At 38.8% G+C, this 14,731-nt stretch overlaps 1 protein-coding gene across 1 annotated transcript in view; it reads right to left on the bottom strand.

Moving 5' to 3' along the window:
- Positions 1 to 842: 842 nt before the first annotated feature.
- Positions 843 to 14,731, bottom strand: part of LOC126475144 (dynactin subunit 2) — a 50,813-nt gene continuing 36,924 nt past the window's right edge. Inside the window, exons 6-9 of the mRNA XM_050102757.1 lie at positions 6,386 to 6,614; positions 3,752 to 3,961; positions 1,430 to 1,532; positions 843 to 1,303 (exon numbers count right to left, since the gene is read on the bottom strand). Of these exons, the coding sequence (XP_049958714.1) occupies positions 1,122 to 1,303; positions 1,430 to 1,532; positions 3,752 to 3,961; positions 6,386 to 6,614 (724 nt within the window). The 3' untranslated portion in view covers positions 843 to 1,121. The remainder of the gene's footprint in view (positions 1,304 to 1,429; positions 1,533 to 3,751; positions 3,962 to 6,385; positions 6,615 to 14,731) is intronic.

The raw sequence follows: 14,731 nt of genomic DNA, 5'->3' as shown, positions 1-14,731 counted from the left end.
CACACACACACACACACTCAAAGGGCTACAGGGAAGTTGGGAATGGAAATTTTCACTCTTTCCACAAACTTCGTTTTTTCTGATTTTTAATGCTCAGTACTGACACTGACAATTTACTTTTATTATTCCTAAGTCTAGAGTTAGAGGACTCCATTAAAAAGAAATTCTTCATTCTTGACATTTATCATCATCAAATTTTGTGTAAATAGTGCAGGAATTGCTTTTTAATAACAATTTCTAAAAAATGGATTCAGGTTACTGGCACGCAGTTACAAGCTAACTTATGTTTAGTACGTGATTTAACTGGGTCACAATGTACCCATTTTATTTTTCTCGGTCATTATCGTCTGCTGTTAGTTATCGATTTTCTTGCAGCATTCCATTGAGATACCTGACAAAGATTCTGTGTAAACGGATATGTAAAAGGAAACCAAAACAGAAGAGAACACTGTGTAAAACAAGGTCTGTTTCCCCAAATTTATTTTGAGTAACTGAAATGACTGCAAAGTTTCATTACATGTGGATGTCTTTTACAGACAATACAAATAATAAATCGTGTGTGTGTGTGTGTGTGTGTGTGTGTGTGTGTGTGTGTGTGTGTGTGTGTGTCCTGAAAAAAATTTTTAAAAATGTTTTTGAGCCCACTAAACATTAGGGAATTCAACCACCAGGTATAAAATATTTTTCTGCAATGGTCAAGCAACCAAGTATTTTTTCCTGAACCTCAGGTGGGTTGATGGGCGTGTGGCCTATATAATAAATGTAATAAAAGTAGTAAATAAGAAACTTTCAACATGAACAACAGGAAAACAGCATATGATACACAAGGATTTTTTCTGGTCTTTTCTTAAATAATAGTTTATTAGTGGAAATATTACAAACATGAAAGCTAAGCTTTTTATCTTGTTTTGCATTTACAAGCAAGAAAAATATTATTTTTCACAATACTGTTACATTATTGACAGTAATTGCCGCCTGGAAAAATTAAATGTGGCTGAAGCTTTTCACAAAATTATTTCATTTCTTGCATAAGTACTTTTTAATGTAATAAATAGACTGGAAACTTATGGTGCATCTTTACAACAGTAAAGAAAAGTACATCCATCTTACAGAATTAAATTTCATTTCTTTTTTAAAGCATCCACTCTCGCATCTAAGTTACCTAGATTCTTCTTGATAGATTCCAAATTCTGGCTACAGGTCTGCTGAACTTGCTTTATTAGGTCTTCATTATTTTGCAGTGTTGTTGTTATCTGCTGCTGTATTAGTTCTAACTGACCTAATGACTTGCTGAAATCAACAGCTGAAAATAAGGACACACACGACAGTTAGATCAAAAAGCACAATTAAATCCAGTCATAATCCAGATGTCATATTGCCTACTTGTACTGCCACATTAAATCATAAACTTCTGAAACAGTGAAATTACCTTGATGATGAAGCGTTTCCAGAGCTAACATGCGGTCAACAATTTGTGGTAGCATTTGAGACATGTCACCACTTTTCTTAACCAAATCATACAATTCCATAATCTGGGAAAAATTAAACAATTTTTAAAAAATCTGTACACAAACCAAGTTCTGTATTAGGCATAAGTCATGCAAGGTACAATCTCTATGGATTAATGCAACAAATTTCTATAACATCAAAAATAATTAATTTTTGACAATATAATTTAACTGAGTAGATAAAAAAATCTACCCTCCAAGTGGCAGCAGGAGAAAACGCACTTAAAAGAAAGTTATACTTACGAAAGCTTTCAGAGCCAGTGGCTGCTCCTTCCCACAGAAGGGTCAAAGGGGAGAGGTTCAGGAAAAGGGGTAAATTTTGGAAAAGTCAACCAGAATCGCGGGTCTGGGGAGACTTACCAGATGGGATGAGAAGGAAAGACTGATTGTTCAGGACTGCACCGGACAAGATTTGAAAACCCGAGAGCTTAAAGGTGGATGACAGGGTAATATGCAAGACAGAAAGTACTGCTAAAACATCGTGCATAAGTTACTATGAGTGAAAAGCTAAGTGTGCGCTGTATGTAACAAAGGTGGGAAGGGGATGGCGAAAAAGAGACAGGTCAGAAAATGAAAGATGTAAAAAATTAAATGGAGTAAAGAAAGAAATAGTACTGAGAAGAAAAGCGGAGACATTAGAAGTTAACATAAATTAAGCCCACGTGGATGGCAAGAACCAAGGACATGTTGTAGCATTAGTTACCACTGTTGGAGTTATGAGATATTCGTGTCTGCGGCAAGAATCCAGATGGCACATGCGACGAAACAGGTACTGAGGTCATGATTGTAATGTTGTAGAGTGTTCTCTGCAACAGGATAGTGTGTGTTTCTAGTTTACACCCTCTGCCTATGGCCATTCATCCTAACTGATAACTGTGGCAGTCATGCTGATATCAAAGACCAAACAATGTTTACATAACAGCTGGTATATGACATGTTATTTCACAGGTGGCTCTCCCTTTGATAGTATGTCTTTCCAATTACAGGGTGGATAGAGGTGATGGTAGGAGGATGCATAGGTCAAGTCTTGCAGCAGCGACAATCACAGGGGTTGGAGCCATAGGGTAAGGAGATGGTGCAGAAGGAGCATACGATCTGACAAGGATATTTTGGAGACTGGGAGGGCAACAAACAGCTATTCCAGGTGCTGTGTGCAAAATCTCAGACAGAATGGATCTCATTTCAGGTCATGATTTTAGGAAGCCAAGGCCTCGTCTAAGTAGCTGATTAATACATTCAAGACCAGGATAATACTTAGTGACAAGTGGTGTGCTCCGAAGTTGTTTGGAAGGATCAGTAGTACCAGGATTGGATGTGATGGCCTGGGAAATCTGCTCTTGAATTAGGATGGTGGGGTAATTACATCCAGTGAAGGCCCAGATGAGAATTTTAGTGTATTGCTGTAAAGAGTCTGCATCCGAACAAATACATTTGCCTAGAATGCCAAGGCTGTATGGTAAGGAACGTCTGACATGGAAAGAATGGCAACTGTCAAAATTTAAGTACTGTTGCTTGTTTGTAGATTTAATGTGGCCAGAGGTGTGTTGACCTTCAGTGAGGACATCTTTCATTTTCTGATGTATCTATTTTTTGTCTTACCCCTCCCATCTCTGTTACGTACCATTCACTACGCTTTTCACTTATACTAACTTGTGCACGATGTTTTAGCAGCAATCTTTGCCTTGCATACTACCCTGTCTGTCACCTTTAAGCTTTCAAGTCTTCAAATCTCGTCTGGTGCATTCTCCAGTCAGTCAGTCTTTCCTTCTCATCCTGTCTGGCAAGTCTCCCCTGACCTGGGGTTCTGGGTGATTTATCCAAAATCTACTTCTTTTCCTAAAACATTTCAGTCCTTTTCCTTCACCCCTCTTCCTTCCCCTTCAGCCCTTCTGCTGGAAGGAGGAGCCACTGGCTCTGCAAGCTTGCATAAGTATAACCTCCTTTTGTGTGTGTTCTCCTGCCACCATGTGGTAAGTAGATTTTTTTCTATCCAGTTACATTATACACCTGCAATACTATGATATACCATGTGTTGAGTTGTGGCATGTTAAAACACCTAGCCATAGATGTTTGCAGATCTGCTGCAGACTTTTTCAGCAATTCTAAGTGCTAAAACAGAAACTTTATCATAGGGTGAAAGTCACTTGTACTACAACCAGAGCTTGCTTCCTAGTGCAGGGTATGCTCTGTGGCACTAGAATGGCTTACCATTTAAAAAGGCATCAGCAAATCAATGGTATTACCTTAGCATCCCTGTCAGCAGATTGAGTTGCAGTCTGCCCCTTTTCAGCTAGTGCATCCATTTTGGCAGAGAGAGCTGCAAGCCGGGATTCAGCCAGATCAAGACGAGAATTATCCAGAAGTGCAACACGAGCACTCAACTGCTGAGTTATTTCCAACAGACCATTAGGAGCATCTCTCTGTCCACCGATGTCTTGTGTTGTAAGACCCACCTGGAGCAAGGTATTCATGCAGTGTAGTAACTGTAGCATGCATAGCATATGCTTAATTGTAATGCTGTGGCATTTATGGATAACTATTTACCAGCCTCATTTGTACATATAATATCAAAAACAACAGAAAGCTGTACACATAAGAAGATGAGCTAATATTACGAGAGCGTGATGATAAAAGCATATAACTGCTTTGAAAAATAAGACATAAGCTGTGCAGCACTGTTGGGCATAAGAAAAGCATCTGATTACGATTTCTAATCAACAAAACACCACTAAGGAGTGGGAGAAAATGCTCTATGTCTAATGCAGTCTTACTTGGATAATAGGAAAGAGTGAATGGGGATAAGTAATCAAAAATCAGAGTGTCTTTCAGTTACAACAGGTTTAATCGCATGATCTGTTTTTGGACCTTCCCGATCCATTATTTACATAAAAAATAATAAACCTACAATTGTATCATGTGATACAGTGCAATATGCAGATAACACTCCTCACTTTATACCAATAGCAAAAATGTGCAACACAGTATGGGGATAGCAATGGAGCTAAGTATTGCCAGGTTTCAAGCAAAGTCAGTACAACAGAAAAATAACAATAAAATTGAAGAGATTTCATCTGAATACTCTGTACAGTAAAGCTATTAGGATTTCGCATAGGGAAGGTATAAGGCAGATTAGTACATGCCGTGGAGCAATGTTGTTGAAAAGTCTAATAGTATGCTATTCTGCAGTCTTCCACTTTCATCTGAATCAAGGAATACTACTATGAAGTAGTTCTGTGCATTCAAAGTTACTGTTTAAATGTAAAAGGAAAGTTATCAGGTTCACTGCATGACTCAGCCCACGTGAATCATGTAAAGATTACTTCCAACAAATGTCTGTATCTGCCTTCCATTTTTAAAGGAAACCAACACAAGTATGACATAAGAACGTTAATCCGTAAGTATAACACAAGAAGTGCACATACAATTAACATGCACTAAGCTAGGCATGCAAAGATCCATAACTGCTACTAATATCTTGGCCTTGTCAACTTCAATAAACTATCCCAAAAGTGCCTACACAGTGCCAATAAATAAACTGAAAACTATCACTGAAAAATGGATGAAAAGCAAAATACTTTATTCCACTCCAGAGTCCCAAGAGTGTGATCAATGAACTACATTTTGTATGCCATCAAACAAGACATGTCCAGAAAGTAAGTACTGCTTCGGAAAAAAACTCAAAAACTTTATTTGGAACCAAAATTTATTTTTACAAGAAAGAGCATTTCTTAAACTAGTGTTCTACATAGTTGCCATCCTTGCTCACATATTTGTCACAATGGGAAGCCAACTTTTCTATCCCTCATGAGAGGAAGATGCCATCAGCAAAGACAGTAACTGCTGAACGCTGATTTTTGTGTCACCACCACTATCAAAGCACCTTCCTCCTAAATCACACTTCAGGTTCAAGAAGAAGTGATAGACGGTATGAGATCAGGGCTGTACAGTGGGTGATCTAACTGCTACGTACCGAATTGTTGAATAAAGTTTTGAGTGACACCAACAAAATGACGACACACATTGTGATGAATCAAGTATTCCATGCCTTTTGTTTTCAACTGTGTGCCAAAGTTTTCTCTGGTACCACACTGACTTTTTCACCTCTGGAAGGAACTAAACAGACAAAAAACTAAGAAAAAATGGTGTTCAGGCGTGACTGTCTTCGACGGCGGCATCTTTCTATAATGAGGGCATAGAAAAGTTGGTTTTCCACTATGACAAATGTTTGAACAATTATGACAACCATGTACAAAAAATAGTTTAAGAAATGCTCTTTAATGTAAAACTAAACAGTGCAGATTAGTATAAAACACCGGGTAGGAAATCCATTGTGAGTACAACGTGAAGTTCTTAATTCTGGAACAAACTTTTCAAAATTCTGCATTTACTTCACAATAATTTAGTTTTTGTGCAGTCATTGTTATTCAGAAAGTGATATAATTGAGAAATTCTTAAGAGAGATTACAAGAGAATGCTGTTGCTCCACCAAAGACCAGCTTGTTGAGTCTAAACATTGTCATTTTAATGAATGTCATGATACATTTCCTTTTAGTAAATATAACTAGGTAATTCTTGAAGTTCCAGAAGAACCATAGTGGAAAAAAAGGACAAAATTATATATTCCTTATCCCGTGTCAGTCTACACTGATCTATCTGCTGATGAAGCACTCATACAAAGTCATAATGGGATAGAATACATCAAAACAGTTTACAAATATTTATTCATTAGCACACAAAGCTAGTGAAAAATCAATATGTCTCAAACTTTGACTGTTAAAGATAAGTATTCACATCTTTAATATCCCATCACAATACAGACTAAGCACATTAACTTTTTCTGCAATTTCTGAGTTTTATAGCAAATGAAAAAAACAAACCGCTTTTACTGGTTCTGGGCCAAGTACTGTTTCCAAACGATGCAACCGCTGATCCAGATCAGCAATACGAGAAGTGTGGGCTAGGCGGGCCTGCTCAGGCTGGTAGGTAAGTTGATACAACAACCCATTGCTGTCGTTTTCAGAAATACTTTGATCTTCCTTGTTTGTTTTAACTTTTGTGGCATCTGCATTTGTCTGACACAAGCCTTCTAGTTTTGCAAGCAGCTTTCTAGTTTCAGAAAAAAGAAAAAAGAAATATTAGTGTTATTTTAGTCATGTGGGCAAAAAGGATGTTTTCAATACATTATTTTGTTAAATATATATGTTCTGTCATGAACCACACATATGTTCTCAGATCCATTCTATAATATTTCCAGAATTATGGATAAGAAACAATGATGAATATGGAACACAGTACTCATTGTCAAAATAGCTCACGGGCGAACTGCTGGATGTCAGGTCCGATAGGCACAATGTCGGCAAACAAACATGCACTGATGAACTGATTAATGGGAGGCCAGAGCCAGTCTTATCTCCTGCCCCTCCTCCCCCTAATCAGCTGCTCTATTGGCCATCCATGCCTAGAATCACTATCCCACTCCTCCCATCGACACAGTTCTCTGTCTTAGGTTCGTGCCAAAATGCGTGTGCTTGTGGCACCTCTGCTGTTCCTCCACCCTGAAGTCAGCTTGGTGTCTGATATCTTATTTCTCTTCTTGACCATTCTAATAGAAAGGTACTATGCCTTACTCAGGATTTACCTGCTACCACAATTTATTGACAGTTCCCTTACTAGAATCTCAACAGGCTTCTTAATTATGCAGTCCCAGATGTTGGATGTCTGTTGCATAACTTTGGTATCGTTATAGTCCATTCCATGTAATTCCGTCAGCTTATGTTCTGCAACTGTTGACTTGTCAGGCTCCTGGAAACTGCAATGCTGTTCATGCTCTCGGCAATGATTTTCAACAGTATCCACCATCTGACCTATGTATGTCTTAGCACACTGGCAAGGTATCTGATAAGTCCAAGGTCATCTTTCACACAGCCAAGCTGTGTCCGAGTTTTGGATGGCGGACAGAAAACTTTCTTCACTTGGTGTTTCCAGAGGTCCTATATTCCAGATAACGTGCCGCAGAAAGGAATAAATGCAATGGCCATGTTGTCCTGAGAATCTTTTCTGGTTCTGCCAGTTGTAAAGAGAGAATAGGATGTACGGCTCTCAGCATTTGCCACTCCTTGTAGCCATTCTTCTGGGAAAGTGCTCTGCAGTGTTAAAGTTCTTTGTTGATACACCTGTTATCAGAGAGGATGCGAGCCCTATGTACCAATGTTTTGAGCATGCCGTTCCTTTGAGCTGGGTGATGGCAGCTGTCTGCATGTAAGTATAGTTCAGTGTGCATCTTCTTCCGGTACACATTGGGACCGTCTGCTTGTCTTTTAACCAGAAAGGGGAGTACTCCATCCACTTCGACTTCCATGGTAAAATGGATGTTCTAGTGTACAGAAATGAGATGTGTAAGCAACACATTCAGCTTCTCTCTTCCATGAGGCCATATGACAAAGGTGCCATCTACATACCGGAACAAACAGTAAGTTTCAAGTGGGTTAATTCCAGGGCTTCCTCCTTGAAATAATCCATATACATATCGGTGACAACTAGTGCCTTTACAGGAATCCTCAGAACTTATTGGAAAGAAATTTGAGGCAGAGGTGACCAATCTTTTTGCATTCTGATGTTGACATACTTTCTTTTTGATTGTGGCTACTACAAGGAAACTGAAGGAGTAGCCATGTGGAGCCCATTTTCACCTGGTGTCACCAATATGTATAAGGAATATTTTGAGGAGGAAGCCCTGGAATTAGCCCAATGAAAACTTACTTGTTTCTTCTGGTATGTAGATGAAACCTTTGTCATATAGCCACATGGAAGAGAGAAGCTGAACGACTTCCTTATACATCTCAATTCCATACAACAGAACATCAGTTTTACCTTGAAAGTTGAGGTGGATTCAGTGCTCTCCTTTCTGGATGCCTTGTTTAAAAGAAGAGCAGACAGCACTTTGGGCCACAGCGTGAACCAGAAGACGTCACACACTGACATACACTTACATGCGGTCAGCTGTCACCAGCTGGCTCAGTAGAACAGCATGCTCAAAATGTTGGTACATAGGTGCTCACACCCTCTCTGATACCTAAAGTATCAACAAAGAACTTTAACATCTGAGAGTGGTTTTCCAAAAGAATAGCTACAAGGAGTGGCAAATTGCAAGAGCCCTACACCCTACACACTCTGTGCAACTGGTGGAACCAGAAGACAGTTCTCATGAGGACACTGCCATTGCATTTATTCCTTTTTGTGGTGCATTACCTGGGAAGATAGGACGAATACTGCAGAAACACCAAATGACGACAGTCTTCTGCAAACCAGCCAAAACATGGGCACGGTTTGGCAGTGTGACAGACAACCTTACACTACAGAAATCTGGGGGTCTACGAGATACTTAGCCAATGCCACACCAAAGTTTTGAAACAGACTAACTACCATGGCTGTGTCATTAAGCAATCTATTCAGGTTCTTGTAAGGGAACTGTCAATAAATCGTGATAATGAGTACATCCCCCTGAGTACAGCATGAGACCTTGCTTTTAGAATGGTCAAGAAGAGAATTGAGATATGAGATATCAGACATCAAACTGATGTTGGGGCAGGTGTAGGAAAAGCAGAGGTACGACCAGTATGTGCATCTGGGCGCGAACCTAGGGCAGAGCACTGCGTTGGTGGGAGGAGTGGGGGAAGGGATTCTGGGCACAGACGGCCAATAGAACAGCTGATCAGAGGGAGGAGAGCAGGAGAGCTCAGTGCTGGCCCCCAGTCAGTCAGTTCATTAGCACACCTAGTGACCGCAACATGATCATTTGCCAAAATATTATGCCTATTGAAAACTTACATCTGGCAGTTCATTTGTCTACTATTTCAACATAAAGTGAGCTGGTAAAAGCTGAAGAATCACAATATCATTGTTCTCTCTATCATCATCTGATAAAGTGCTGGCAGATTGAAGTTTTCCACTATTTATAAATCATATATGGTTCATAATTGCCATGTTATTTCTCTCTACACTACTGTTTGTGAAAATTTTAACACCCAGAAAGAATGGTTTGAATCACTCCAAAATTTGAGGATGTGTAGAACAGTAGAACCATAATAAGTCAAAGACTGTAGAGAGATGATGGGCATGTAGGCCCAGCAGTGACCTCTTGACAGACTGGATAGTACAGTGTTACACCATACTCAGTTGGTGCAGAGACATCAAAAGAAGTGAATACATGCAGGTGCTGGTATGCCTCATTGAGATTAGACGATCCAATTTCAGCATGTGAGTAAATCTGAACAGAGCAGCTATAGTGTGCAGTCTCACCTACTATGTGTTGTGAATCTGAACAGCAACCTCTACACCAGATAGGTTTTAGAATCTGAGGCACTACCCCTCCTGCAGGTAGCTCAATTGAACATGTCTGGATATGGTCAGTTGGCAATTTATTCGTTGTGGTCTTCCCACAACCACTGTTAAGCTTGCTGACATGCGTACAAATCATGTGGCAGTGTTTCTCCGACAGCACTCTAAGCCTTCTCCGATTCCATACCATGCTGTCTAGAGGCTCCACTTGCAATGTGTGGTGGCTTCTCACTGTACTGAATTCTTAGTAGAAATGTATATACAGTTCTGTAATTCTCATCATTTGTGTATTGTAACTTCCTCAACCTGTGAAGTACATTTTATTGTAAACAACTGTCTCCATCTTAATGTTGCAATTTTCACTAACTGTAAGCAACTAATTATATGTCGTGTGTTTCATCCTTACAAAGAAACAGTGTTTTTATGTTCTAGTGATGATTCAAAATGGATGCATTACCAGCAAAATAAGCGCTTATATAGAGCAGCACAACAAACCTTGTAAATAAGAGTTTAGACTGTTTTTATGTTACTGTAAGTCAAATAATGTCAGAGGCATTTCTAACCTGAAAGTCCAGTGCCTAGCACATGAAACAAAATAGTACACACATAATTGATGATGTCTTTCAAAATTAAAGGTGTAACATTCGTGAAATGATAAAACTGGTTTCCTTCTGTAACACACAGATGAAACTAACATCACTATTAACAACATAACATTACACACAACTGAGAATGATAAAAAGTTAAGCCACAATGAGGATAGGTGCATCTATTGTAATTGATGATGAAAGGGAAAAGAATGGGTTACTGAAACTAGCACGCATAAGCAAATTTTAGACCATTTGCAACTGTAAAGCTTCTACTAAACTGAAATCAGAACTGTCAAAACACACAAATGTCTTGGAGCACATTTTTATACACAATTGTTTCTGTCTCCAGAACATAAAAGAAGAACATCAACCATTTCTTTACCTTTTTCTGACCACTGCATTTGTTAAAACTGACTCTCTGATTGTTTTATTCATGTTTCAGAAGGCGCAACTGAGAATATTACATGCAACTGAAACTGAGAATATTACACGCATGTAACCACTGTATCTGGTTCAGGAGGAGACTTTAAAAAGCCCAATTTGGACTAAGAGTTCGCAGACTTTGGAGATAATGGTAATTTTAATTCTCCTACTTTCCTCACTATCAACATAGCTTGCATAAGATAGTATTTTCAACAGCTGTATGGTGGTAGCTTTGCTTGAGCACCTGCAGCACAGAAAAAGTGAATACACAATAAAGATTCCCTCAGATGCTGAACTTTGATGGAATATAGTGCCAAAACTTCATTTGTCCAAGTAACTACTTGTGTAACAGCATCTCTCAATAGCTATTGGTTTTCATCGTTCATGACATCTGAAATATTTAAAATCATAAAACTTGAGACAAATCACTCACTGGGTAGCATTATTATAAAAATGCAAAGACAAAATACAATGAAGCCAAATAGTATCTGGAGAAAGTTGGAAACAATGTGATCAACGACATGAAATTTACGTGTCTGGCATTGGCGTTGTCGTCATCATCCTCTTCCATGTATGTAGCTACACTGTCCAAATTAGAGTATGGTGGGAATGGGGCAGAACAATCACACGGTATAGCTATCCTGAAGAGGTTCCCTTAAGAAAAAGGCTTTACATCTTATATGAACCAGTCATACACTTCACCTGTGGTTTGTTATTACTGTCGCAAAGCAAATTAAAAAAGGGGTGAAATAATTTCATCCTGCCAAAATAGCCTGTACTGCAAACATGTCACACGTATTCCACAACTGATGTAGGTGTATAGACTTCAGCAGGGTCTGTTACAAAAACTAATCTAATGTTATCTTAGGCTAAACCTTTTAACATATGCTGACAGATCTGTCTAGGCAATAGCACGCTATACATTTTAAGCAAAGCAGTTGGAGTTTTAAAAACAAGTTTCATCACTAATGCCACAAAGAAGTTTTTTCCAGTTTCAGGAAACAAGTAGCCAAGCTGAAAGCAAAAAACGCATATCAGCAGAGCTTCTCAGATGGATAATCGACAAGTTTGCTTTAAAATGCACCCAAAATTAACAAAATATGAATGACCTTTAGGTCAGTACAAACTACAAGAAGGGTATTTCCCCAAAAACATAAAACATCGTCAAAAGAAGGAACATCTGAGATGCTTCTGAAGTGTGTTCAGAATCTGCACAAAGAAAAATGGTAAATAACGATAGTGATGTGAAGTGACAACCTTCAAAATATGAAATGAAATTAAATTGCTCTGAGGTTTAAGCCATGTCATGTTACTCTTCAATTTCTTCTCACATAATTGATGTAGTCTCCAGTACATATCTTCTTTATGATCTTCTGGTGTTCCAGTTCAATATACAGTGTTCAGCAAGATGAGTTACAGTGAGTGTAGCATGACTTAACTAACAAAACTGAATTGGCTATTTAGTATATGTAGTGGGGAGGTAGAAGTTGGATATTGTGAGAATTTGTGAAGTGCAGTGGTAGGAAGAACAGAAGTTCTGGTAAGGTGAATATAGGGTTACTAACACAAAATAAACAGGGATAATGCAGGCATACACCCAACAGTGAACAAAATAGAATGCTTGTACACTATTATGAATAGCAAACTGACATTATTACCATAACCGAGATGGACACCAAGACACCATCTTTATATGACTATTAGCTCTGCAGATGAAGAGGCTGAAAGAATGTATGATGAGATAAAAGAAAATTTAACTGTGATGGGATCTGGAATTCAATAATAAAAAAAGAAGCCAAGAAGTAAAAAGGAAGAACCACAGACTGCATGAGAGGACTGATAGGGAAGTCCACCTGATTTAATTTTGTACAGGACATAATTTAATCACTGATAACACTTGCTTAAGAAACATGAAAGATGGTTATACACTATTAAGATGTATTTAAAAACGAGGTTTTAAACTAAAAAACATTTCCAACAGCAGATATTGAAACTGGCCTTTGGTTGTGGACTGCATATTAAAACTGAATAAATCTCAGACAGGTAGGAAATTAAGGAGCTGGAAGCTGGATAAATTTGAACAATCAGGAGCTGTTGAGAGTTTTAAAGGCAATAAGAGACAACAGTTAACTGCCATTATAAATACTTTAGCATAGAACCACTAATATTAGGAACATAATCCTCAGCAATGCGGTTCTGGAGTCAAGCTCATCATCTGGTTGTCTCAGGCAACCTTATATAAACATGCAATTTTAAAAGCACGCAAGGTTGAAATAAGGAAATAAAACTATTTGTATATATAGTCCTCATCTTATTTTAAAAATGCCAACACCAAATTCTGTGAACCACTCATCTATGTTATCACCCATCCGCCAGTGTGTTCCTTCTGTAAAGTGGTAAACACTGGTTACATCAGCTTCATCTCCGTGCATCACTAGCTAGTAAACATGTGTAAGGCTCTGACAGGCTGCACTGAACCACCAGCTATTCCATAACATTACAAAGATGTTGCAGAGTACATGGAGAAGCATCATACCTATAATTATCCATGCAAAATCATGCTCTACAGAGAGTTCCAAAAAACCATCGAAAGAGGGATCATTATTCTTGCCAGACTGTATATTAAGTATAGTATCAAACAAACTGTTAACACTGATATTTTAAGTTCCTCAAGCACACCAAGTTTCTTTTCTTTCTTATCTACTTGTATCAATTTTATATCTAAAAACAAAGATGATGTGACTTACCAAACGAAAGCGCTGGCAGGTTGATAGATACACAAACTAACACAAACATACACACAAAATTCAAGCTTTCGCAACCAACGGTTGCTTCATCAGAAAAGAGGGAAGGAGAGGGAAAGACAAAAGGATGTGGGTTTTAAGGGAGAGGGTAAGGAGTCATTCCAATCCCGGGAGCAGAAAGACTTTCCGCTCCCGGGATTGGAATGACTCCTTACCCTCTCCCTTAAAACCCACATCCTTTTGTCTTTCCCTCTCCTTCCCTCTTTTCTGATGAAGCAACCGTTGGTTGCGAAAGCTTGAATTTTGTGTGTATGTTTGTGTTAGTTTGTGTATCTATCAACCTGCCAGCGCTTTCGTTTGGTAAGTCACATCATCTTTGTTTTTAGATATATTTTTCCCACGTGGAATGTTTCCCTCTATTATATTTGTATCAATTTTATGATGTATATAATCTCTGAGTTACTACTCACCATATAGAGGTGATCCTGAATCATGGATAGGCACAAGAAAGAGAGTGTCAGAAAGTGAGCTTTCGGCAAACAAGGCTTTCATCATACTTCCTGGCAGATTAAAACTGTGTGTGGACGAAGACAAACTCGGGACCTCAGTCTGCACACAGTTTTAATCTGCCAGGACGTTTCATATCAGCACACACTCCGCTGCAGAGTGAAAATCTCATTCAACATTTTCATCGAAAATACGCACAAACACACACGCACGCGCGAACGCACCCACGCGTGCACGCGCCCACGCGCGCGCACGCACACGTGTGTCTTTAAGGAGATGCCTAGTCTCATAAATATGTCTGGCAGCCACCAATCTGCTGTAGTTGCCCAGACTGGGAGCGTCTGTATGCTCCCTATATCTTGTTGAAAATTTCCTATTTGTTTGTCCTATATATTTCACTTCACACGATGCCCACTGTATTTTATAAACACCAGCCTTTTGGCAACCTCATGCTATAAACTACATCTCATTAAATTTTTGCTGTAAAAGTCAACTGGACAATGTATGGCCAAACATGTTCACCAGTTTCTGTGATTTTTCCAAAATATGGAGTATTGATGATCTTATCTCTTGCTATTTCTTCTTCCTGTTTCTTCTTGCCAATACAGATAAGATAATTTAC

The sequence above is a fragment of the Schistocerca serialis genome, chromosome 4, assembly GCF_023864345.2.
Source record: "Schistocerca serialis cubense isolate TAMUIC-IGC-003099 chromosome 4, iqSchSeri2.2, whole genome shotgun sequence".
In the NCBI taxonomy this organism is placed as follows: Eukaryota; Metazoa; Arthropoda; class Insecta; order Orthoptera; family Acrididae; genus Schistocerca; species Schistocerca serialis.
This window is presented reverse-complemented; position numbering and strand designations above follow the sequence as displayed.